This window comes from Panthera tigris, chromosome B4 (assembly GCF_018350195.1).
Source record: "Panthera tigris isolate Pti1 chromosome B4, P.tigris_Pti1_mat1.1, whole genome shotgun sequence".
Lineage (NCBI taxonomy): Eukaryota > Metazoa > Chordata > Mammalia > Carnivora > Felidae > Panthera > Panthera tigris.
In genome coordinates this window covers 113,234,965-113,261,205 of record NC_056666.1, presented here as the reverse complement: position 1 = coordinate 113,261,205, position 26,241 = coordinate 113,234,965, and the positions used below count along the sequence as shown (strand labels likewise).

The 26,241-nt window shown below is 42.7% G+C and overlaps 1 protein-coding gene across 1 annotated transcript in view; it reads right to left on the bottom strand.

Annotated features, from left to right (window-relative positions):
• The window catches only part of PLEKHG7 (pleckstrin homology and RhoGEF domain containing G7), a 61,148-nt gene that overhangs the window by 19,404 nt on the left and 15,503 nt on the right, over nt 1-26,241 (bottom strand). The window contains 13 exon segments of the mRNA XM_042993707.1: nt 4-97; nt 100-157; nt 2,004-2,135; nt 4,884-5,040; nt 5,215-5,351; nt 5,700-5,803; nt 9,603-9,704; nt 10,035-10,156; nt 14,393-14,525; nt 16,687-16,782; nt 21,735-21,781; nt 25,114-25,180; nt 25,182-25,242. Of these exon segments, the coding sequence (XP_042849641.1) occupies nt 4-97; nt 100-157; nt 2,004-2,135; nt 4,884-5,040; nt 5,215-5,351; nt 5,700-5,803; nt 9,603-9,704; nt 10,035-10,156; nt 14,393-14,525; nt 16,687-16,782; nt 21,735-21,781; nt 25,114-25,180; nt 25,182-25,242 (1,310 nt within the window).

Genomic DNA, 26,241 nt, shown 5'->3' with positions numbered 1-26,241 from the left:
TACTGATTGACCTTTCCATCTTTTCCTTGATGCTGTAGATCATGATTTTCTCCATAGTGTCTCTACTCCATTTCCAGATATTCTTCAGCAACAAGGTGCCGAGTCACCCCACCTGTCCAGTGGGGTCACCAGCAGCTCAGGCAGGTGGAGCTCTGTGCTGCCCTAGTCGGGCTCTGTGCTGACAGCTTGGAGCCTGGAGCTTGATTCTGATTCTCTGTCTCCCTCTCTCTGCCCCTTCCCTGCTCTCTCTCTCTCTCTCTCATAAATAAACATTAACAAAATTTAAAAAAGAAGTATTATTGAATATTACTGACTTGTTACTTTCCAGTTAAAGAAACGAAAGACTCCTTGTTCAGATGTCTTGTCTCCCCAGTAATGGTGATGAAGGCAGCCGTCCTCAGCCCTCCATGTGACATCACCCAATCCTCCTAAATAGTTTGGAAATTCATCATGATTTTGATGTGCTGGAAAAGTGTGAAATTTGTTAAATCTCCCAGAGAATGCGTGGTCTACCCATGGCAGTGATAAGATATATTAATATACATGTTCCAGCTTTGTCTTCCCTTCTCCTTAAGAGTTTAGTTTCACCCATTGGTTTCTCCCTTCTCCCTGGCCCTTGGTGGAGATTTCTGGTTTCACCAGCTCTGCTCCCGTCCTCACTGTGATGCACAGTTAGGAGAACTGAGGATGCACATGGGGGTAAAAGGGAAAGGAAGGAATTTTGTTCATTGGGGCAGTTCTTCAAGTCTCCTTTGTTGCTGAGATTCAGGGCAATGAAGAGAAAGTGAAAACAGAAGTCAAGAGGCTAAGTTGATCTACATGATATAGAGCAGAGACAGGAACGAGGAGGGATAAAGACAGACAATTTTCAATAGGAAGAGGTTGGGCCAAAAGGCAGTTGCAAGGTGTGCAAGCACCGGGAAGATTTTAGTAAGTACTGCTATGGGTTATACACTGAATTTCCATCAAAGGCATTTGAGAGACACAAGTAAAGGTGCGAACGGCTCTTCCGTTTCTTTCATCTGCTGGACTGTTTTTTGGAATGCGACATGGTCTTGAACGGAGGGGCCCTGGCTTTTGATGACACATGACGAATGGAACCCAGTGTTTGGCTGCTATGCACACAGGTGCATCAAAAAGTACTGTTAGTACTGTTAGTGTGTTCTCTCCCTCTTCTCTTCTCCCACCTGAGTTGAGCTGTAAAAGGGTCCTACCCTTAACTAAATGTTTTTCTTGGGGCACGTGGGTGGCTCATACAGTTGAGCATCTGACTCGATTTCAGCTCAGGTCATGATCTTATGGTTCATGAGATCAAGTCCCACATCAGGCTCTGAGCTGACGGCGCAGAACCTGCTTGGGATTCTTGATATTTTTTTCTCTCTCTTAGCCCCCCATGCTTGTGCTCTCTCTTCCCGAATAAATAAATAAACATTAAAAATTTTTTAAAACATTTTTTTGTGCTGCAGGCTATTGCCCCTTTTCCATTTTTATGCTCAGTCCAGGCCCAGGTTAAATCCTTTGTCTTGTGACCAAGGCACTCCAGGACCAGTCTCAAGTGGGCTAAGGCACACTATAGAGATTCTCTTTGCTTCCCCAAAGACAGCCACATCCATCTTTATGCCCACATGTCAGCCCTTGCATTTTGGAGATCTGGGTACAGCTGACTCAATGGCCCAGGGAAGTCCAAAGCCCTTATGTAGATATTTAGAAACTCACTGAGAGACACGGAGATTCCAATGGCTTTCTCTGGCCCCTGGACTCCTGTTTGCACACATACTTCTTTTTTGAACAACATGGGACAAATGCCAAGCCAGGTCCATTGGTTGGTTTCCTATGTTGGTTTCCACTGTTAACCCCCTCCTGCCAAACACTTTATGAATTACATATTTATTTTACTGAAGATTTTGGGTTGTGGGGCGGGGTCAAATACACAGCCCACAGCCCTCTGCCATTTTTCTGGTGCTATTCTCTTCTCTGAAAAGAGAGCTCTTTGTCTCCCTTACCCCTGAACTTTGCCCCCTTTCTCTCTCAGCCTCTTGCTTAGCAATTTATGCTTGTCTTTCACAGTTTGACCTCGTCCACCACGGACAGGCTTCTCATCTGGCCACGTTAGCAGCTTTACCAAAGTATTTCTTCTGAAAACATTTAGGGCTCATTCCTCACAGGAATTCTGCCAGACACAGTCTTTTCCACTTCCCCATATACCAATGGCAGGTCATGAAAGTGAGTACTTGGGTGCATGATGAATGGAACTCTAGGAGCAAGGCTTCAAGGTCTTCTGAGGATCCCCTTCCCTTCTCTGCACCCCAGATTCCTGTTTTGGAAAATTGCAGAAGTCTCTAGACCACCTCCAAGTTCTCATCTGGTCAAAATGGCTGTGATTCTCATCAAGGGTGGGAAGGATGAGGAAGGACGCTGGAACTGCAGGTGTGGAGAGGCTGGGGGTGGAAACTGTGAGAAGAGGAGTGGGGGGAGAGGGCCTTCATCTGTAGGCTTAGTGGCTGATTTCTATGCTGACTCACTGGCAGCTGCATTCCAGCCAGGGTGGCTGGGAGCTCCACTAATGGGTTTTCTCAAAACACACAGGCCCAGGCCATTGCCCCATATTTCCACGCCTCAGGGGACAGCTCTGGTGGCCAGCACCCACTTTTAGTGCAGGTAAACGTAGCAACACGCAATCTCCCCCACATAACAATATCAGGCAAGAAGTATCAGTGGTAAATAATTTAGACAAAGATCCAGGAAGGTAATTGGAAGCTTTTAGAGTTTTGAAAGTCCTCAGAAGAGAGAATAAAGCTATCTGATGATTCTAAAAGTAGCTATGAGTTTTTCTTTTATCTCCCCTTTTGGCTTTATTTTTCAGGTGCATTAGGGAAGAAAAGAACATCTCTATCAAGAAAGAGTGGACATAAAAGGCCTTTCAATGGATAGGTCTAGATCAATAGGATCTGCTTTTGTTTTATACTAAGTATCCAATGTGTTTAGGGGATCAGTGAAAGGAATTCAGGGCCCCAAATCAAACATTCTTCTCATAAATCTGTCTTGGTGGGACACAGCATGGTGCTGGGCAGCCAGCGTTTGTGGGATCTTGGGAAATATGCTTAAGCTCCCTAAACCTCATCTGTGAAATGGATAATGAGAATGATGATCTCATCAGGTTGGTGAGGGGTTTTGATGAGATAATCTACGCAAAGTGCCCAGAACAGTGTCTGGTATTTCTCAAACACTCGGTCTATGGTAGGTAGAGAGAGGTCTTAGCCATTGTTTAGTCGAGCCGCACGAAGAGACCTAGTATAAAGTTTTGTCTCTTTCTCTGTCTCGTCCTGACTGTTTAGGAAAGAGCAGGGAGCATTCTACTCCCATCAGTGTTTGCCAACACAACGTACAGACACTCATAGAGCCCAGGCCAATGTGGTACGGGGGTAAATTCATCCCAGTGCATTCAGAGCCCAATTCCAGGCAGCCCATAGCATGACACAGATTTCAGTTCTGCAACCACGCTGTTTGTTGTTTGTTTGTTTGAGAGAGAGGGTGCAAGTGAGTGAGGGGCAGAGAAAAAGAGAGAGAGAGAGAGAGAGAAGCAGGGCTCGTGTTTTACCTGAAGTGGGGCTCGGCCTTACCTGATGTGGGGCTCGAGCTCACAACCCACGATTCAGATCATGACCTGAACTGAAGTCAGGCCCTTAACTGATGAGCCACCCAGGTGCCCCAACCACGCTTACATCAGAGCATAGTAGGAGAACGAATGTCAGCTTCAGACAGGACTGAACTGGAATCCTGCCGGCCTCTTCCTTGAATGACTGTATCTTCCAGCAAGTTGCCTAATTTATCTAAGCTCCTGAAAAATGAGGATAATATCAGATCTCACAGGGGCACTGTATAGACAAAGAGATCACAGATGTTTAGTACACAGCACAGTGCCTGGCCATAACAAGGGCTCAAGAATGAGTCACCTTTATTATTTTTACTTACTATTACATTATTATTATTATTATTATTATTATTATTTTTATAATTATTACATGTTATAAGCATTATAATTCTTATATGTATTCTTATATGTATTGTATATCTTATATGTATTGTCATATTATGATTAACTACCTGTGGTGATGCTTTTGCTTCGTACCATGGGGCTGAGGAAGGCAGATGCACCTTCCATTATTCCAGAGCCTCTACCTGACTCCTCAGTTTTGTTTCATGAGGCTGACAGCTCCCCAGCAATGGGAAATTTACCTGAGAAGTTGGAAATAGTTCTGGTGGAAAGACCATTGGATTTTTTTTTTTTTTTTGCCTGAAGACTTTTATCCAGGTTCTTTTTTGCCACCTACTGGCCACGTGACCTTATAAAGTCACATAATCTTTCTTAGCCTCAGGGACATATGGGGAACATGTAATCAACTTCATAGTTTTGTGCTAAGGATTAAAAGAAATGTTTGACAAAGTGCCTGGTAAAGTATTATGCATTGTAAGGGTATTGTATGTTACCATTACAACATTTCACCCCCTATTTCTTTTCCCTAACTATCTTTGGCTGCTATATATATTTCACATGTAAATGTAAACGAGTTGATATGAGATTTTTCCACAGTTGTTTGGAAGCAGTGGCTGAGCTTTGTTAGATTCATCTCTGTCCTAGCTTGGAAGGGAGAGAAATGGACCTGGATTCTTCCCAGTTTGGGTCCCTGGCTAAGAGTCTAATCCATCAGCTTCCAGGGAAAACTTTTGCAGTAGCGTTATTCATATATTTGGAAATCTAATGAGCTTCAGTTTGAGTAGCAAATTAAATACTGAAAGGCTGAAGCTACAAAAATGGAGCCAAGTCTCTTCCCAAAGATCATTTTTCTTTTCTTGGGTCATTCCACATCCAGGCTTTCTGGCACATCTGGGCCGTGGCAAAGGTGCACTGATCCACAGCGAAGTCTTTGGGGAAAATGGCAGCCTTTCCTCCTTTGCCTTGCCTCTGAGCTGATGCTCTGGCGGGGCTACTTGCAGCTGCAGGGAAGAGCTGGTTTTCTGGAAAAGCTTGGACCATTTTCTCTGGATCACACAGAAGGGCTCTGGCATGATACTGAAAAGGTACAGGTCAGACTAAAGAAATATCAAAGGGAAGGGGGTTGGTCAAAGGAGCTAGAGAAGTCAAGGAAAATTCCTTCAAGATTTGCTTATTAACAAATGCTTAAGTTCCCCAGCAGAAATTCCTTGTTCTGGCACTTTGGAAGCCACTGCTGCCATGTTGTATAGGGTCAGGGCCAACATTTCCGTTGTGCTCCATGAGGTGTCCGAGGGGCCGCCATTCACAGAGACTACAACGTAAATGGTCCTTCAGGCTTTTGCGCACTAGGATTTTCCTGTAACCAAATCGCACAAAAGCCAAACTTCTGGTCACAAACAAAGCCTCGTTTTTTGTTCTATTTTCTCCTTACACTGTACCAATTTCTTCCACAAACAAACCAATGAACAAAGAAAACATTTTTAAGCCCTACCCAAATTTCAGGAAAGATGATATAATGTTTCCAGATGTGCACCATTTAAAATTCCAAAGTGTGCCGTGGACCATGTATTTATGGGGAAAGCAGATTTGTAGTTAAAATGTATTGTTGAGCATTCATCTTCTTTCCCATTTAATTGGGGTGTAATAATTCCCAGTACCTGTTATGCCCAAAGAGTCTTAGGAAAAATATAAAAGAAAATGGTACTTTCCTTTTAAATAAATTCCAAGGTCATCTCTTTGCCTCAGGCTCTCAAGATAAAAGACAGTGACTAAGTCATTCAGGCAGTAGGTCTGGTGGCTCTGACGAGGCTACCTCAGAAATACCGCAGGAAGAGAAGCAGAAGGAGACTCACAGTCAAAGAAAGCATGGACTTTCTCTTCACCTGTACCGTTAATCACAACAGGGAAAACTGGAAAGTCACCGTTATCAAGCAGGAGCTGTGACTGTGTGGATAGAAACAGGTCGTCTTCATTATAAACATTTTAAAAACCGAAATGGTATTCCCATAATAAACAGTTCACTCCTCAAGAAACCAACTCCCCCCATCTCCCACATGCTTAAAGAAAATTCTACTTAAGACATCTTTTTTTTAATGTTTATTTTTGAGAGAGAGAGAGAGAGAGAATGAGTAGGGGAGGAGCAGAGAGAGAAGGGACAGAAGATCTGAAGTGGGCTCTGTGCTGACAGCAGTGAGCCTGAGGTGGGGCTTGAACTAATGAGCCATGAGATCATGACCTGAACTGAAGTCAGAAGCTTAACCGACTAAGCCACCAAGGTACCCCTCCTTTGGATATCTTAATTTAATTCACCCTTTACCTCTGGTTGCCTTTGTTGAGGCCTACATATCCCGCATGGTTTCTGATACAAATATCACCTTTGATTTCAGTGCTCATGTTGGTTGATTAGTTAAGCTGGTGTTAGTAGTAAGTGATTAAAGTAGCAACATTTTACACTTCATCCAATAGTCCTCAAAAATATCCATAATCTTAATTTTCCTGCTGGCTTCTAAAAATATAGCATTAAATTTGGGGGGGGGGGCATCTATTAAATGTACTGGGCTTAGCACTTCTCTTCCCTTGTCTTCATTGTTCTTGTTTAACGTCTGAAACCTGCTCTAAAGACTTCACATTTGGGGGTGTCTGGGTGGCTCTGTTGGCTAAGCGTCAGACTCAGGTCGTGATCTCACGGTCCGTTAGTTCGAGCCCTGCATTAGGCTCTCTGCTCTCCGCACAGAGCTTGCCTCAGACCCTCTGACCCCGTATCTCTCTGCCCCTCCCCTGCTTGTGCTCTCTCTCAAAAATAAACATTAAAAAAAAAGACTTCACATTTGTAAGCCATCTCAAATTTATTTTAGTATAAGGCAGATGGCCAATTCATATGTATATGTTCATATATCTAAGGGTCAAACAGAACACATCAAAGTGCCACCAGCCTAGCAAAGTGTGTCTTTGGGATGACAGTCACTCTTTTCTTGTTGCCAATGCTTCAGACACTCTTCTTCAGGATTCCATAGTGCCTACCATGTTGCTAAACCTACGCGCTCCTTGATAGACCTATTTATTAAAATAATGAGTAATGTGTCCCATTAAGAGTTTTCCAACAGTGTGACAATGTGATGGAGCGAGAGAAGGAAGACAGATGTGCTTCTGATAATGTTACCACTCTAGGGAGTAGAGAAAGCAGACCCAGTGTAAAAAGCCACTAAGGGAAGTGACAGCAGTAAAGACAGAGATAACAAAAACCCAGAAAATATTTTTGCTACAGGACCTCAGCAGACAAAATGCTATGGGGAGAAAGGTCACAGTTTGGCTTCAACAAGAAGTAATTTGAAAGGCAATGATGTGAGTTTACTTTCGAGTAGGGGGCTTTGATGCCTGGGCAGGAAATAGAGAGCAGGTCTTCTCAGGAGGCACTGAGATGCTTGAGAACTGCCATTGCCCAGAGGCTATCATTAAGACCATGCAGACTCAGGCTTAGAAATCCAGGTCCACAACCTATTAGCTCTGTGACCTTGGCCAAATTATCTAACCTCTGCAACCCTCATTTTCCTTCATGGTGACGTACTAAATGGCTCCCGTGTGAATAGCAAATGTCCCAGTCTTGCCCTGGTGAGCTGCTTGTGAGGCACTGTGGTATTACCCTTCCTCTGCTTCCCCTTCCTGGGGAGGATTGCACGTACCCACTCCACTGAGGGTGAGCTTGGCCACGTGCCTGTCTTTGACCTTTGAAGTATCAACAGACATGCCGTGCGTTGCTTCAGGCAGAAACTTGAAGAGTCCGTGAGTGCTTTGCCCTAATCTCTTATGTCTTTGCCATGAAGACTGGTAACATTCCAGGTGGTGGCTGCTCCCTCAGCATGGGTCCCAGAGCGAGGACAGTGACAAAAAAATGGAAACAGAGCATAAGTGAGATATGAGCCAAGCCACTGAGATCTGGGGACTGTTATTGTGGTACAAAAATGAATTTAACCTGACCGATAGAGGACTTTTTAAATTTAGGAAAAGCTTTTATAATCCACCTTTGCACACTTGTAACATTATGTGAAGCATTCACGTGTGGGTTACATTATAGACTTTGGCAAACAGTCTATTGATGCACCATGCTTTAGTAGTCTGTAAAGTGCTCTCATGCTGTGGTCTGAATATTGGTGTCCCCTCAAACTCATATGTTAAACACTAACCCCTAATGTGACAGTATTAGGAAGTGGGCCCTTAGGAGAACAGGTCATGAGGGTAGACGCCTTGTGAATGGGATTAGTGCCTTTCTAAAAGATGCTCCAGAGAGATCTCTACCTCCTTCTGCCCTGTGAGGATACAATGGGACCAGAAGGGACCCTCACCTGACCATGCTGGCACCCTCGTCTCAGTCTTCCACCTTCCGGAACTATGAGAAGTAAATTTCTGTTGTTTCAAAGCTGCCCACTCTTGTGATATTTTGTTATAGCAGCTGGAGCAGATGAATACAACTTATGTGTTTTGACGAGAAGTTGCTATTTCTCCAGACTATTTACTAAAAACTGCATGTAAATACGTTCCGACTCTGAAGGATTGAGATTTTATCTAATTCCCGATGCTACATTCTTCCTCTTGTTTTTCACAGCATTTCTTATTCAAATCTGTTTTCAGAATTTACTAAAGATCTCCTTACTATCACCTAATTTCACGCTTGTTTCACCTTAGTAAGTACTCCCTCCATATCTCACCTCGAGCATCACTGCCTTCCAAAGAATCTCCTATCTGTAACTACTTCACCATCTGCCCCTACCTAGAAGCTTTCTTTCACAATATTTATGTTCCTTTCCTGCCCCCCAGCATTTATCTCAATTTGATTGTATCTTTAGCATCATTATTGGATTAATTTCTCCCCCACTAGACTGAAAACTCCCCGGGACCAGGGAGTGTATCTAATTTTGCACATTACCATGTATAGGGTCTCAGCTCCACACCTAAGCACTTAGTGAGTGCTCAATAAATCTCAATCTATGTTTATTTTACTTTATTTTTAAATTTTTTCCTACATTGTTTTTAAATGGATTGTAAAAATTTAAATTTTGCTAAATGAGGATATGGATTAAAAAGGTTAAAGTGGAAAAGTGGGGGAGAAGGTCCAAATATCTACTCAGGAAGTAAATAGCATTTATCATACCAAAGGTACAGACTTTCCTCTTTTCTTCTCCTTCCATACAGAAGTCTTATTAAGGGTGTTGATAAATGTGAAGGTTTATTTTGTTCCTTTCCGAGAGCCAGGAACCTCGTTAGAAGAAGAACTGAACCATGTAATTAGCCTACACTAACTATTGCCATGAATATTGCTGTAAGTTGAAGTAATTTAAAAAAACAGACTTGGAAATGGTTTTTCCATGAATGCAGAATTTTCTGTTAATAAAACCCACACAGGAGAGGTGACAATGGCAAACAGAAATCTGCCAGTTATTTTTGAAAATGTCAACTGACAGAGCATCAGATGATGGTTCCTTTGTGGGAGGGTGCTGATGGAACTTTCTCAAGCACAATAACACACACGCACACATCAAGGGGATGTAAACAGCTATCCTGGGAGGTGGGTGAATTTACTGCATGAAACTGGGATGTCCCAGAAGGATTTTGCCTTTGTGAGCATGGAGATGAAATCCATCAGTAGTGAGGTCTCAGAAGGCTCAGCATAGTCCTTGATGATGCCAAAAACACTGTTTACAAAATTGAAGCTTGTCTAGGGTCAGAGAGAAAGAAGACAAGAGTACAGATACTTCCAAGGGTAAGGCATAAACAATTTTTTTTTAATTTTTTAACATTTATTTATTTTTGAGAGACAGAGACAGAGCATGAGCAGGGGAGGAAGAGAGAGATAGGGAGATACAGAGTCTGAAGCAGGCTCCAGGCTCTGAGCTGTCAGCACACAGCCCGACATGGGGTTCAAACTCATGAACCTCGAGATCATGACCTGAGCTGAAGTCAGAAGCTTAACTGACTGAGCCACCCAGATGCCCCCTTCTGGTTAATTTTAAAACATGGCTACTGGAACCTTCCTGCTTTGACTCACCTGACTTAACTCTTCTAGGTTTGCAAAAAGTCTCCATAAATCTACATCCAGAAGATATTCATGAGTTTGTAGATATTTTAATGTATTCATGAAGATCTTTTTAGAAAATCCAATGCACATTACTTTATATTTTTCAATTTTGAAACTTGCCCTTTGGGAGAACATTGAACATAAACCTGAGTATAACTTTACAAAACAAGGTAGCAACCAGTATTTTCAAGGTTTAAGAATTTTACTAAATACAAATGATGACATTTAAGCTCCATAGAACACATATGGGAAAGGTGCTGTTCTGTACAAAGTCGCTGTTGCTTGCATGAGCCCCCTCAACAGTCCCGCTGAACATAATCTGTTCAAATGGGCCTTCTCTGCTTCTGGGGGCCAGAAAAGTCTCAAAGGTTCTCTTCCTGCCATGGCACTAACTTGAGACCAAAACAACATTCATACTAAATTTTCATTTATTCCTTCCTCTGCAAAAGACCCAAATATCCTGTACATTCAGGAAATTAAAAATAAACAATTAATGAGTTAATATCTGATAACAGGGAAGATGTTTAGATTTGGAGAAAGGCATAAATATTAATGAGACATTAAGGGAGTCTTTATGTTATTATTACTTGATCAGATGCTTTCATACAATAGGAAAACAACAGCAAATCAAGGAGGAACTATAGTTCTCCAGATAACTTGCCCTCATTCTATACACTAGAGACCAATTTATTGAAACAGGACTACTTTGTAAAAATATGATGAAACATTCAAAGGGGCCAATTATTTCAAAGAGCTTAGGTGTGAAAAAACTGGACTTTAGACCACTAGTCTTCTCCAGTTTCCATTTTCATATTAATTAATGCAGTGGAGGCGCCTGGGTGGCTCAGCCGGTGGAACGTCCAGCTTCGGCTCAGGTCTTGATCCCCCGGTCCGTGAGTTCGAGCCCTGCGTCGGGCTCTGTACTGACATCTCAGAGCCTGGAGCCTGTTTCGGATTCTGTGTCTCCCTCTCTCTCTGACCCTCCCCCATTCATGCTTTGTCTCTCTCTGTCTCAAAAATAAATAAACGTTAAAAAAATTAATGCAGTGAATGGTTCTAGAACTTGCATCAGAATCACCTAGAGGCCTTGTTAAATCAGACATTAGTGTCAACCCCCCAAGTATCTGATTCGGTAGGTTGCTGATGGGGTCTGAGAATATATATTTCTAGTAAGTTCCCAAGTGATTCTGATGTTGCCAGTGTAGGGACCCCCACTATGAGAACCACTGACTTAGAGCTTCCCAAAGTTCATGTACAGGCAAACCTCATTTTCTTGCACTTCACAGATATATCATTCTTTACAAATTGATGGTCTGTGGCAATCCTGTGTTGATCAAGTCTATTGGTGCCATTTTCCAATAGCATTTACTCACTTTCTATCTCTGTGTCACATTTTCATAAATCTCATGTTTCAAACTTTTTCATTATTATTATATTTTGTATGGTGATCTGTGATCCATGATCTTTGATGTTACTATTGTGATTGTTTTAGGGTGCCACGAACTACGTCCATATAAAAGGGTGAAGTTAAAATCAATCAATGTTGTGTGTGTTCTGACTGTTGCCCCAATCAGTCATTCCCCCATCTCTCTCCCTCTCCTCTGGCCTCCCTATTCCTTGAGACACAACAATATTGAAAGTAGGCAATTAATAGTCTTACAGTGGTCTCTAAGTGTTCAAGTGAAAGGAAGAGTCAATTGATGTGACAAACTTCATTGTTGCTTTGAGAAATTGTCACAGCCTCCTCAGCCATCAGCAACCACCACCCTAGGCAGTCGGCAGCCATCAACACTGAAGCGACACCCTCTACCAGCACGACGGTTATGACATGCTGAAAGCTCAGACAGACAGTGGTTAGCATTTTTTAGCAATAAAGTATTTTTAAATTAAGGTAAACCACTGTTTTTTAGACATACTGCTATTGCATACTTGATAGACTACAATATAATGTAAATATAACTTTCGTATGCACTGGGAAACCCAAAGATTCCTTTGACTTGCTTTATTGCCATATTCACTTTATCATGGTGGGCAGGAACCAAACCCACAATATCTCTGAGGTATGCCTTGAGTATTGTTGTCTGGAAATTTGGAAACATCCAAGTATTTAAAAACCATAATTGTAAGAGACAGAAGTCATTGCTACAGAATCTTTGAGAAAATTTAGAAGAAATAGTATTTCTGCTATAAGATTCTTAACCTTATACAAAATTTTGCCACTTAAAAAAATAGTGAGTCCTCTGGTAGATTTATTTTACCACTTGACTTACAACAAATAACTTTGGGAAACTTGTATTGATTGTGTAAAGGAAGATATGTATCCTCTAAATACACTGGAACATTTGAAAATAAATAAACTCAAATTGACCTTTAAAAAAAACCCAGAAAATGCTAGTTTGAAAAGCTTGTGTAGCTTACAGTGGGATTAAATAATTCTTACGCTATTTATTAGGGCAAGGGCGGTAGCATAGCTCAGGGGGTTAGTGCTTCATAGTGAACATCTATTGGTTACCACCCAAAACTCCCCTTCCCTAACATCTTCTGGTTTTCACCTCAGGATCCTCTCGTCCCTATGCCTCGGCTGTGCCATGTATCACAATGACCTTACTCTTAGAGATGGGCCTTCATTGTTTTAAGCCAATTAGCACTTTCCTTCCTCATCAGAGGGGTTGGTTCAGGAGAGGGCATGTGACTTAAGCCAGTCCAATCAGAATGAAAATGAAGACTTTGGCTATGAATGCTGAGAAGAGATCTCCTCTGTCCCTCTCTCTCTCTCTATGGCTTCAAGGACAGCAGCCAATCTGTGACTATAACAGAAGCCTGTCATAAGATGAGACTGATGCTATGGAAAGCAGGGATAAGAGATGGAAAGAAATTTTTCCTTGGTTTTGAATTCCTTGATCAAACCAACCTTGAACTCTCTCCCACCTGTGACATTTACAGCTACATGGGCCAATAAAATCCTATATTACTTAAGCTAGTTTTCTGTACCCTAACAGATATCATCTCTAAGTCTTAGTTTTCTGAGTGTCTTTGTGGTTTAAATTTTGCTGGTAAAGTACATAACATTGTGACCTACCCAATCAATATTATTTACATTTTAACTGACATTTGTATAGCACCTGATAGATGTCAAAGAAAACTAATCTGATCATGGCAATGATTAGATGTTATGAGATAGCCAGAGATGGTATCGTCATCCCTCTTTTATATCTTAGGGCAGGGATTGGTAAATGACAGCCTGTGGGATCAACCAGGCCTGCTACTCAAATAATGTTTTATTGTAATACAGCTATGCACATTATTTTTCTTTTTTCTTCCTTCCTTCCTTCCTTCCTCCCTCAGTCTCTCTCTTTCTTTCTTTCTTTCTTTCTTTCTTTCTTTCTTTCTTTCTTTCCTACAAATTATCTATAGCTTCTTTGGCACTGCAACAAAAAAGTTGAGTAATTGCAATAAAGACCACATGACCTGCAAAGCCTAACGTATTTACTGTCTGGACCTTTATGAAAATGTTGACAACCCCTGATTTAGGAAATGGTGGACTAGACTTTCTTAAGGTCAAAGCCAGAGGCAGATCCAGAACTTGAACCCAAGTCTCCAAGCACAGCATTTTTTCCTGTGTAAGAGAGCAGCCTGAGTGCCAAAGCCTTATGGGCAGAGGCAACCTTGGCAGCAATGTGGCTCTTCCTCCCCTGTCATCTTGGAAGGCAGCTGCTCCCTGCCCATCATTTGCCCTGGAAAGGAATCCTTTGCCAAGGAATTCTCTGCTCATAACTGCACTCGATCACGGCTGCAGCAGCACACAACGTCGGGGGCACCATTTCTCCCACAGATACCACGAATATACTGTGGAATCTGACCCCACTGCATCACATGTGAATGGTTGCCCCAGAAATCTGTGACCTGTGGCTGATAAGAAGATTTGCTTGGCATTGTTCAGAGGGAACAAGAGCTCCAAAAGAGGGAGCTGACCGAAGGTGGGACAGGTACTTTGAGGATGGCAGTGAGCTCCCTCACTCTAGAAGTGTATGAACATGGGGTGAGAAGGCAGAAGAGATTCAGACATCAGATGGGGAGCTGGACTAGTTTACTCAGAAGATCTCACACAAACCAAACAGGCCATATTTAAAAAAGAGAACAAAGAGACACCAAGCAGCAGATAAACAAAAATACACCATAAATGCAATTTTCTTCAGATTCCCTGAAAGAAGGGACCTTCCCCTCAACTTCCTTTTTTTATCATGGCAGGGAGAAATGAGTCCCCAAAGAATCAAATTAATATTTTCCATCTACTATGAAACTGAAAGCCACATTACCATCTTAGGAACTGATAAAATGGTCCAAGAAATCAATGCATTCACCTGTGAAGACTTCCAACTTGGCCACTTGCTGCTTTCTCAAGTCTAATTAATTGGTAGGAAGTTTTTGATATGTTTCCATGATTTCATTCCAGGTTTTATCCTGGACATGGGAGAAAAGAGAGAACAAAACATTTCCACCTCGGTGAGTTGACTTGCAAAGCAGCAGGAACAGGTGATTTCCAAAACCATGTTTCCCACTGCAGGCCCCGGGCATCCCTCTTGCTAGTGGTTCTGCAAACTACTCAGACTGTAGAACTTACATATCAGTAAGAACGAAGTTTCCTCTCTCTGAGGGACTTTGGGGGTGCCAATTCCTCCTGATGCAAAGCATGGGAAGCATAGTATCCATAATGAGAAGAAATCTAAATTGATGTTGTTTTGAATTATGCTTCAGAATTTAATGAGCCCTCTCCAGTTTATTGCCCCAAACCCTCAAAGAACCCCAACCTCAGAACTGGGAAGTCTGATCCAGGTTCCACTGGCAATGCTTGTTGAAATTAACTACTGAAGCATCATGAAATAAGAGTTTTAACGTTTAAAGAGACCTTGAGAAGTTGTCTTATCAACACCGAAAAAACAAGCAGTCCAGTGAAGAAATGGGCAAAAGGCATGAATAGACACTTTTTCTTTTCTTTTTTTTTTAATTAAAAAAAAATTTTTTTTAACATTTATTCATTTTTGAGAGTGAGAGAGACAGAGCATGAGCAGGGGAGGGACAGAGAGAGAGGGAGACACAGAATCCGAAGCAGGTTCCAGTCTCCAAGCTGTCTGCACAGAGCCTGACGCAGGGCTTGAACTCATGGACGGTGAGATCATGACCTGAGCCGAAGTCAGATGCTCAACCAACTGAGCCACCCAGGCATCCCTTAGACACTTCTTCAAAGAAGACATTCAGATGGCCAACAGACACATGAAAAGACATTCAACATCACCCATCATCAGGGAAATACAAATCAAAACCACAATGAGACACCATCTTAAACCTGTCAGAATGGCTAACATTAACAACTCAGGAAGCAACAGATGTTGGAAAGGATGCGGAGGAAGGGGAACCCTCTTACACTGTTGGTGGGAATGTAAACTGGTGCAGCCTCTCTGGAAAACAGTATGGAGGTTCCTCAAAAAACTAAAAATGAACTACCCCATGACCCAGCAATTGTACTACTAGGTATTTATCCAAAGGAGACAAAAATGCTGATTTGAAGGGGCACATGCACCCCAATGTTTACAGCAATGCTATCGACAATAGCCAAAAGGTGGAAAGAGCCCAAATGTCCATTGACTGATGAATGGATAAAGAGATACATAAAATGGAATATTTTATATTTATGTAAAATTTCTATTTCCATTTATATGTAAATGGAAATCTTTCCATTTACAACAACATGGATGAAACTAGAGGGTATTATGGTAAATGAAATAAGTCAGTCAGAGACAGAAAGATATCATGATTTCACTCATATGTGGAATTTGAGAAACTCAACAGATGAACTAGGGGAAGGGAAGGAAAACTAAGGTAAAAACAGAGAAGAAGGCAAACCATAAAAGACTCTTAAATACAGAGAACAAACAGGGTTGCTGGAGGGGGATGGTTGGGAATGAGCTAAATGGGTGACTGTCATTAAGGAAGGTACTTTCCAGAATAAGCACTGCGTGTCATACATAAGAGGGGAGTCACTGGATTCTACTCCTGAAGCCAAGACTACATTGTATGTTAGCCAACTTGAGTTTAAGAAAAAAGTTATCTTATCAAAAAAGGCTTAGAGGGGCCCCTGGGTGGCTCAGTCAGTTGAGCGTCCGACTTCGGCTCAGGTCATGATCTTGCTGTCCGTGAGTTCAAGCCCCGTGTTGGGCTCTGTGCTGACAGTCAGAGCCTGGAGCCTGTTTCAGATTCTGTGTCTCCCTCTCTCTCTGCCCCTCCCCCACTCATGCTCTGTCTCTCTCTCTCTCTCTCTGTGTCAAAAAATAAATACACATTTTTTAAAAAGGCCCAGAGATGTGAATAATAATAACAACTTTCCACATTTGTACAGGGCTTTCTGGTCTACAAAGTGCCGTTATAGCCATTACCTTTGTTAAGATAAAATAGCTTCTCCCAGATTTCAGTGTGCATTAGAGAGAGCAGACCATGTTCTGCTCTGCCTCGGGTTTGTCTCCTGCTCTCTGCTGGTATTATGAACAAGGGAATAATCTGACAACTTAAAATAATGACCACAAGAAAAAAAAAAAAACCCAGCCTTGCAGCAAACAAGTTGAGTTACGTTATGGCAGTGGAACTCACAGTCCCTGAAGTCTGTAATTTTCACTGAGGACAGGCAGTTCTCCAGGTCAGGTATGTGCCTGTGTTTGTCTTTGCCCTGCTTAAAGAACATTAGAAGTAGGATTTTCAAACACGAATTCTTTAAGGACACAACTTTAGTAGCCACAGCATCTTCCATTCTCTAATATGCATGAGAAAAGATTGCACATTTTGTCTGTAAGCCACTAACACTTGAAAAGCCATTTCTGGGGCTCAGGTCATGATCTCACAGTTAGTGAGTTTGAGCCCTGCATCGGGCTCTGTGCTGACAGCATGGAGCCTTCTTGGGATTTCTCTTTCCCTCTCTCTCTGCCTCTCTCTCTCTCTCTCTCTCAAAAAAAATAAATAAATAAACATAAAAAAAAAAAGCCATTTCTGAGTCATAGTCTGACCCATAGAACCACAGAATTTTAGATCCAGAGGACATTGGCCGCTGAGGATGTCTAGTCTAAATATCTTGTTTTACTTATAAAAAGGAAAAAAATCCAAGACTCAGGACAATCATATATAGCAGTCTCAGCAGACAGATAAACTTTAGTTTATCACTTGCCTTGTGGGAGATAGAATGTCCTTCTCAATCCTAACTTCTCCAAATACTGGATCATAGAACTTTAACAGAAGGTGCCTCTGATGTCTTATTTCAACTCATCATTTAGCAGATGACTAAATAAAGCCCAATGTTAAAGGACTGTCCAACATGATAATTCTGTGCTAAAGAATATCAGAATATTCTAGAAACTCTAGTTTCCTTAGAATGGAACCACCCACATTTTTTGTTGTCATTGTTGCTATTGTTACAATTTTTTAAAAATAATATTAGTTTAAAAAATCTGATTACAAAGATAATCATGGTTATGACAGAAAATTTGAGAGACACACAAAATCAAAATAACCCATAATCCTTATGTCTAGATAACTCCTGAAAACCTTTTTCTGATGGTATTTATGATTCATATTTAATGGTGTCATATTTACCCATCCTTTTGCAACTTGGTTTTTAAACTTAATATGTTGCGATCTTTTTATATTTTTATTTGACTCATTCAGTAGTCTGTTGCAACATCATGAATTATCCACTTAAAGAGTTCATTTTACCAACGAAACCAGGAAGAAACGCTCATAACAATGTGGAGGGCTTTCTGAAGTCTACTTGGCTGCATTTCAAATGAATGTTTATCACAGATAATTTTTTAACTTGTTCTGTTGCCTCAGGGTGCATGATGTATGGTGCATAATGGTGGATCTAAGCAGTTTGGTGAAGTTACTCAACTTTACTTTAAGGAGCGAGAGAAGGCATGAGTTACCTGCTGTTGTGGGTAGACGGCTCCCTGTATATATGTGAAAGGAGAACTGTAATAGTTCTAGAATGTGCTCATGGGCTGTGGCTGGTTTTTCTGGTAGGGTTATGGCACCGGAGAAAGAAATCTATTAGAGGCTCATTAGCTTCCACAGTAGCAAAGGAATCTTGCAGCCAGCTGGAGACCTCCTACAGGATTTAGGACATATGCCTTTTGTTGCTGTCTGAAACCATAGTGACTGCATGTTGTGGAAATTAAAAAATCAGCAGGCAGTGGGAAAATAAAGAAACTGAGACAATGGAAGCAGTGTTGGAGCTGTGGGAAAGTGGGCACCAGCCCTCTATCTTCAGGGGCACTCACTGTTACTTTCCATGGGTCTGACCAACCTCTTGACCAAAATGCTTGGTGGACATACCAGTGAGGAGGGAGGGGACAGTCATTTGAGAGGTCATATTAGCTCTTTAGGGTAACAGACCCCTTGTTGGAAACCTTGGTGCTTCTGCTTTGGTGGTATTGGCTAGGAGAGGCAATGAGAAGCATTTGAAGCATATTTGAAAGGATATAGAGAGCAAAGAGAAGGAATAAGCCAAGGTTAATTTTGGGGTCTCAAACTTAATAATTAAAAGGTGGATGGAATGGAAGTTTGCAGTAGCCACTGGTATCTTGGAGCTAGAGTAAAATGGACATATGTGGATATATACATTTTGGAGTGGTTGACAAAAATGACATTGAATCGGTAGGAACAGGCAAGATTTTTGAGAGCTCTGATAAGAGAAATGAATGAAGACTGTTCAGGTCTGGTCGTGAAGCCCCACGTTTGGAGAAGCAGGGCAATGTCAGGACCAAAACAGACTCAGAGCCAGATTGTCTGGGACTGCTGGGGAGGGGGCAAGACCCCACCCTACCATTTAAGAGCGGTGTGACCTCAAGCAAGCTATTCAGCCTCTCCAAACCTTGACTTACCCATTTGCAAAAGGGGATAGTCATGTGACCTACCTTGTTGGATTGTTGTGAGAATTAATGAATCAACATGTGTAAACTGTGACATACATAGACAGGAACACGTATAACAGAATCAGTGCCTGGTAGCTGGAAACATATATGTGTTTGCTTTTATTGCTAATATTGTTTTTTTGAAGTTTATATATTTATTTTTGAGAGAGAGAGAGACAGAGAGAGAGAGAGAGGGAGAGAGAAGGGGCAGAGAAAGAATCCCAAGAAGGCTCTTTGCCGTCACTGTGGAGCCCAATGAGGGGCTGGGTCTCACAAACTATGAGATCATGACTTGAGCTGAAACCAAGAGTCAGATGCTTAACCGACTGAGCCACCCAAGCACCCCACTAATATTGCTGTTGATCGTTGGGAAGAAATGAAGGAGAGAAGGAAGGATGGCAAGAAAGGAAAAATCTGTAATAGATTGGGGGAATCCGTTATAACATAGCAGTGCGTTTGTTATATTCTTGTGGATTATCATTTATGGAGATATGAATTACTTGATAAATAAGGCTCCAAAGATGAAGGAGCGAGTAGACAAGTCAATTTGAAGAGGAGAAAATATTGTATCCTTTTGAAAATGAGGCTTCAAGAAATGAATTTCCCTTCACTACTGAGAACATTTGCTGAACGTTTTGTCATTCCCCTAATTATTCTCTTTGTGGATCTCCACCACTGCCTACTCACCTCCAACATTGTGCAAGCCATTTAGCACGTTCTTTTTTTTCTCATTTTCATGTCAGTCCAATCTTCTCAATTGTGAGTTAGGAGAGGGCATCTTGGTGTCTTAGATATCTAGCCCAGTGCTTGGCACATACAGTCACCCAGCACATGTGGAACATGTTGCTCCTTTAGGGGGAAAAACTAGACCTGTGAGATTTAAAAATAGATTGGACATCTTCTAGGAGTAGACTTGTAGGAGCATCCCTTCCATAGGTAAGTCTCTCTCATCTGATAGCACGTTCTATCTCCCTGGCAGGTCTTAGAACTTCCTTGCTCTGGAGGAGAGCTGGTGGGAGATTCCCCTTCTCCTGGCACCTCACACCCGACTAGTAATGGGCCCTGCCTCCATTTTTATGATGAAGGAGCCCAGGAAAGGCTACACTGCAGGCAGTCTCAGATCTGCCAGGAAAACAGCCCAATCATGTCCCTAAAGAAGGGTTAAATGAGAATGAACGATGAGCCACAGCCCTGGTGCAAACAGTGTCAGAATTGAACCAGTAGTTTATGATTTGAAGCTTGTGATGTTTAGACTGTGTCCCTACAAACTGAATGTGTCTTTCCCAAACTTGTATGTCAAAGCCCTAACTGCCAAATGCATTGGTACATTTGGAGAACGGGGCCTTTGGGAGGTAATTAGGTTTAGATGAGGTCATGAGGTTGGGGCCCCTGTGATGGGACCTGGGCAATTATAAAAAGAGGAAGAGATACCAGTGTGCTCTCTCTCAGCCATGTGAGGCTGCAGGGAGAAGGTGGCCACCTACAAGCCAGGAAGAGAGCCCTCACCATAACCCAACCATGCTGGCACCTTGATCTTGGACTTCCTAGCCTTCAGAATGTGAGAAATAAGTGTTTGCTGTTTAGGCCAGCCAGTCTGTGCTATTTTGTTATAGCAGTCCAAGCTGACGAAGACACTCATACAGATTTCTTATGCTTGAAAAAATTATGTGAAAGTCATTCATATATTCAGTTAGGAGAACAAGTAGTTTCACAAATTCCAATTAAAATAATACTGCCAATAATGTGGCCAGTACTGACTGAGCATTTACCGCACGCCCAGCTCTGTGGTAAGCTCCTACACACATTATCTGATTTACTCATCATGACCACCTTATGAGACAGGCACTATTACCATCCCTTCCTTACAGGGAAAGACGTGAAGCTGAGAAAGGGTAATTCATTTGGCCAAGGTCACAGAGCAGTAGTCAGAACAGCATAGATTGGAACCTCAGAGGGCTTTTGATTTCGCTATAGGACTTATAAAAGAAATATCAGTGTGTGTGTGTGTGTGTGTGTCCACGGATGACAAACTGATTGGAGGCCATGTGGGTAGATTTTTTATTAGAACGAGGCACAGCCACTACCCATAAGGCCTACCGCTCTGCTGGCTGTAGGCGTGTCGATATGTCAATGAAGCAGGCCTGAAGGAAAGGCTGGATTATGGCCAGTCCTTGTCTGAGGTAGTAAAGAACCAGGGATCATTGATCTCGACTTATAACTCTTCAATAATTGATGGAATCAAGAATGAATTTTAAAAACCTATTAGGATTAATCCAGCTGGCTTTCCCAGAAGTAGATGTGTATGTGTGGAATGTGTTTCTGTAATAGCTCATTAATTTTTCAGCGTTCCCAATGTGCATGGCGCTGATTGCAAGCTGGGGCATACGCTTGTGCAAGTTTACTTCAACGAGCGGGCTGTTTCCTAAGCTGTATCAAGTTGTAAATCTGGGGTTATAAAGCATCACAATATTAGGATTCCTTGTTTGTTTGTTTGTTTTTGCAGAGCTCATTAGCCACTGGCAATTAGCATGTTTCGCTGCACAAAATGACATCATTTGGCACCTTCGGCGGCCACTGTCACGGATGCGATGATATCAGTTAAACTCCACGTGCCATCTGCTATCACGCAAAGATAAAGTGGGATGAGGGGGCTCTTTGGCCATCTCTTACTTTCTTAGCTACCAGAGGCTTAATGGAAACAAAAATGACTATGTGCAACACTCTCCGTGCCTCTCTGGGAGAAACACCATCTTGGCTTTTTGGATTCTGCCGGGTGAAATTAAAGAACATATATTAGTAATTCAAATAACTGGTGACAGATCAGTACAGCGGTTTACTAAACCTGCCCTTTCAAATGAGCTCAACAGAATTTATCCTGCTTTGATTCTCCTCTTGAGAATCACAGAATGAATATTTATATTTATGCAGATGAGCAAATAAAGCAATGTCACAACTTAAAGGTCGGTGTCCTCTGGCTACCTTAAGGTGACATTGCCCTGCTTCTTTACTCTTGTAGTATTGTTTAGCTTTCTTCCCCCATCACTTGAGGAGAAACTTATGAACTGCGTTAAGGATGTCCAGTAATTTCTTGAAGTCAGAAAGTCCTGTTTATACCGTTCTACCATACACCAGGCCAGCACCTGCAACTTCAGTAGCCTGGCCAGACTTGATACATGGAGATTGCATGGACCTGATAATCCCCATGTATGGTTAGGAGGACTCCTGAAATAGGAGCCCTATTGTCCTTGACCACCATCCAAATAATCCTTGGGAGTTTCTTTTAATTGAGAAAAAAGTCATTTTGGGGATTATCAGGAAGTGGGGATTAGATTCTGGCCTCTTGATTTTTATGTCATTTGTATCAACTTGCAATGCTACTCAGAAAAAGCAGGGAACTGTCTCTTAGGTTTAGACGAAATGCTCTGATGACTCAGTCTACAAAATGAATGTCTTGTGGGTCTGTCTCCTTTCTATTAAATTCATCAGGAGACTCTGCAGAATACTTCAATCAAATAGAAGCAATTACCCAAGCAGCATTTACTACAAAGGATGCGCTTGAGGGACTTTTCCTACTGGAACCCTGAAAGGCAACTGTCTAGCTGATTATCTCGCTCATTCTGACCACCTTATTGATCTTTTTAAAGGGGAGATGGTGGAATCTTGGTAGGGACGAATCAGCTTCGTAACTCTTAGCCCTCAAATGCCTAGTGGTAAATTATTATGTCCAATTTGAACGGCAATAATTGGGGTCTCTGGTCTTAGCAAATTTCTGTCTGCTTTTCTAACTTCGGGGATAATTTTAGGGCCTTGGGGAAGAGACACAAGTGTTCAGGAGAAGCTTGAAAGTCTTTATTGAATCCACAATCTTATTATCTGTATCAAATACTAAGTTTTGCTGAAACAGAATCTCTATTTCAACAATATCTTTAAATGACACATTTGCACATCAAAGCTTGAGAAGCAGTGCATGTACCATGATTTTGGGACTTGGAGACTCTGTTCGAAACTCCTTGAAAAGGAGATGCGGTGGGGTACCGTGGAAGATGTTGCATATCTTATACTATGTGGTATTTCCCGTGATGGTAGGCACACAAGAGAGAACAATTAGTATGATTTAGAAGCACCATGAGCGGTGCACTTTCCTGGGCTCCGTCCTGACATAAATGCAGGCAGGGCCAGTTACCGCTGAGGTCTGAGGTCCCAGGGGAAGGGACATCTCCCACTTGCTCTTCAGAGGGCCCCCCAGTAAGGGCTGCGTGGGAGATCGAAATATGACTGTGTTCCTTAGTGTGGAGGTTCCCAAACTTTTTAGCTGGCATCAGAATCAACTGGAGGTCTTGTTAAAAAAAATAGGTTGCTGTGTTTGGGGCTCTACCCTGAAGTTTCTAATTTAAAAGGTCTGGCATGGGCTCTGGAATCTGCATTTCTGACAGTTTCTCAGGTTAATATGGAAGCTCTGCTCTGGGGCCACCAGCCTTTGGGAAACACCGTTCTGGGTGTTAATCCATGCAGATCATTTGCTCTCAAAGTGTACTAACTTGTGCTAAGTGTCTGCTGTGTTTAGAACGAGTTCTAATTTCTAGGGATCTGTCCTTGAGTAGATTGCTTAACCCCACTTGATTGTTTCATTTGGGTTATTATGTCCTACGAGACAGTACATGTTCATGTGGATTTGTTATGCCCAGAATTCGTGATCCCCAAAGACCACCAGGGAGCCGAGTCCGATGCAAAAGCAAAAGAGCCTTTATTCGAGCTAGCTCGAGCTCAATCCCCTACCTGCACCGACGCAGCGGTGAGATACTGGGGAGAGAGAGTGAGTTTCAAAAGCACAAAGGTTTTATTGGGGTCTAGGGGCAGTTGGTGAGGTAATGGCTGTGGGCTCAGCCAATTGGCTGGGGAAGGGTTGGAGTCCTGTTATGCAGGTCGCCGGGCGTGTTTTGATTGGGAAGTTTGAACGGGTGAGTGGGAGGTTACTCAAGGGGAAGAGGCATGGTCGGCCGGCATAGGTCCGCCCCTTCAGATTGTTGTGTCATATAAGACAGAAGAGGTGAAAGGGGTCCCTAAAGAGTGAGGAGCAAAGAAATGTTAGCTATGATTTATTCACTAGTGGCTTCCTGGTTCCATACACAGAACCTGCGGCTGCCCATGCTGAGTGGCTGAAGCAAGCTGGCTGGAGGGGGAAGAGGGGAAAGGGGACGGAGGGGGAGGAAGGGTATGGTTAGCAGTTAAAAGCCTAGGTGCCATTTGTCTGACTCAAGCCGTCTGACACCAGGCCTAGATCACTTCCGAGTCTCGCTTTCCCCCTTTTGTGAATGAGGAATGAGCCTGATGTTGTCAGGGGTCCAGGGCTTCTGGGGATGCCTTGAAGGTGAGCCTGTGGGACTTTCCCCAGCTTCCAGCATTGCAATTCCACCTGGATTGGATTTCCAAATAAGAATGCTTTTGTAAAGAGGGCGCCGCTAAAAACAAAACCCGTTTAAAGACTACCAGGGAGGATAACCTTCAGCTTTCAAAGTTCACCTTCAGACTCATGGAGGATGTCCCCAGAACAGCACGATTGTTCTTTTCTTTCACAACCAAGTTGAAGATGCAGACAATTTAGCCCTAAACCTGCCCCTCTCTAATCTGCTCTAACAGTAATCTGTTGTCACCAAGACCTCTGCCTCCACATGCCACCACCCTGGATGGAAAATCAGTGCCAGTCTGAAGGCCAGGAGGGAGGTGGGGTCACCAATACAACAATGATGGGAAGGTGCCCCCCAGCACAGAGAGAGCATTCTGCTCCCCGATGGTGACTGTCACTGGTGAACCTATTCTAGGTCCTAGACCTGGGGTAAATTATTTGACAAGAGGAGATTTTGCGAGAAGACCCATACCTTATACATCTCTGTAAGTTAACGCCTAATACCAAGACTGGTATTCAGCTGGTTCCAGTAATTCATGGCCGATACCTGTCCTGATTGGTGACACATGCATTCTGACTGGTTACTGCACACGTTCTATTAGTTATGAAATATTTTGAAGACCCCCTTTCCTACTCATCACAATAGCTGTCCCCATGACATGTCTGCAGTGAAAGGAGAAGGAGCAAATGGGACCTGAGTTCGGTAGCAGAAGGGGATGGAACAGGTAATCTGCAGCTACATCTGACACCAGAATGTTCCCATGGGAACACATCAAGTCCAGGGAAGTTGAGCACCGCAAAACTCTGCTTAGGCTCATAGAACCTGTGCTTGAGAGATGAAAGGAGAGTTTAGAGCTGGCACACAGAGAGGGTCCTCCCTTGGGCCTCCTTTGGGCATCTGGAAGTGACTGCTAGCTGCCAGGTTAATGGCCGCTTTCTCGGAAGGACTTGGAGGCCACTGCACGTTCCAAGCACAGGAGGGCTGTGATCTCTCTCTCTCTCTCTCTCTCTCTCTCTCTCTCACACACACTCACTCACTCACTCGCATGTACTCAACACCTTTGGGAGGCTTATTGACCATTCACGATTTTGATTGACCCGCAAACGGGAGAGCTCACCTGGAAATGTCAATGCAAACATACCTGACTGAAATGTTCTGACTCAGAAGGATACCAGGAGAAAGCCCTCAAAGGCAGAAGTGTAAATCATGTGCAAAAGATGCACACTGCCTCCCAGGTGAGTAGGATCCATGGATGTGGCCACCGGTGAGCACCCCCTTGGAATCCAAGTTATCTAAAATGTATGCGTGACCGAGTCCTTCTTGGCTTCAGACACTTCAGTGGCTCTTTGTCTTGTACCAGAAAGTCATGTTTTTAAGCACACACATGAGCCTCTCATGACCTGGCCCATTTACCTTCTTGATATTCCTTACTCTGCAATTTGTTTTCTGGAAACAGGGAATGGATTGTAATTTCCACACAGAGCGGCCCACACTGGCGGTGTTTGCCCTCTTCCTGCCCTCCCCAAGCCCGACTCCTAGTCATCTTGTGAGATTTAGGGCCAGGGATTATCTGTTAAGTAACTTAAAAGGGAAAATACTTCACATTAGGCTGGTGTTTAATTAGCTGTGTGCCGTTGAGTTTTAAAATCTGTTTTGACTTGATCTTTCTCTGGTCTTCTCCCTCTCTATTATCTTCATTGGAAAATTTTAAGATAATGGTGCAGGTACTGCTAGGCGCTAACCCAATGTGTGTGCTCTCCATTTTTCTTGCTACCAAAACCCTGCTTTGCTTGGCGGCAGGTGCAGAATTAACATGCTGAC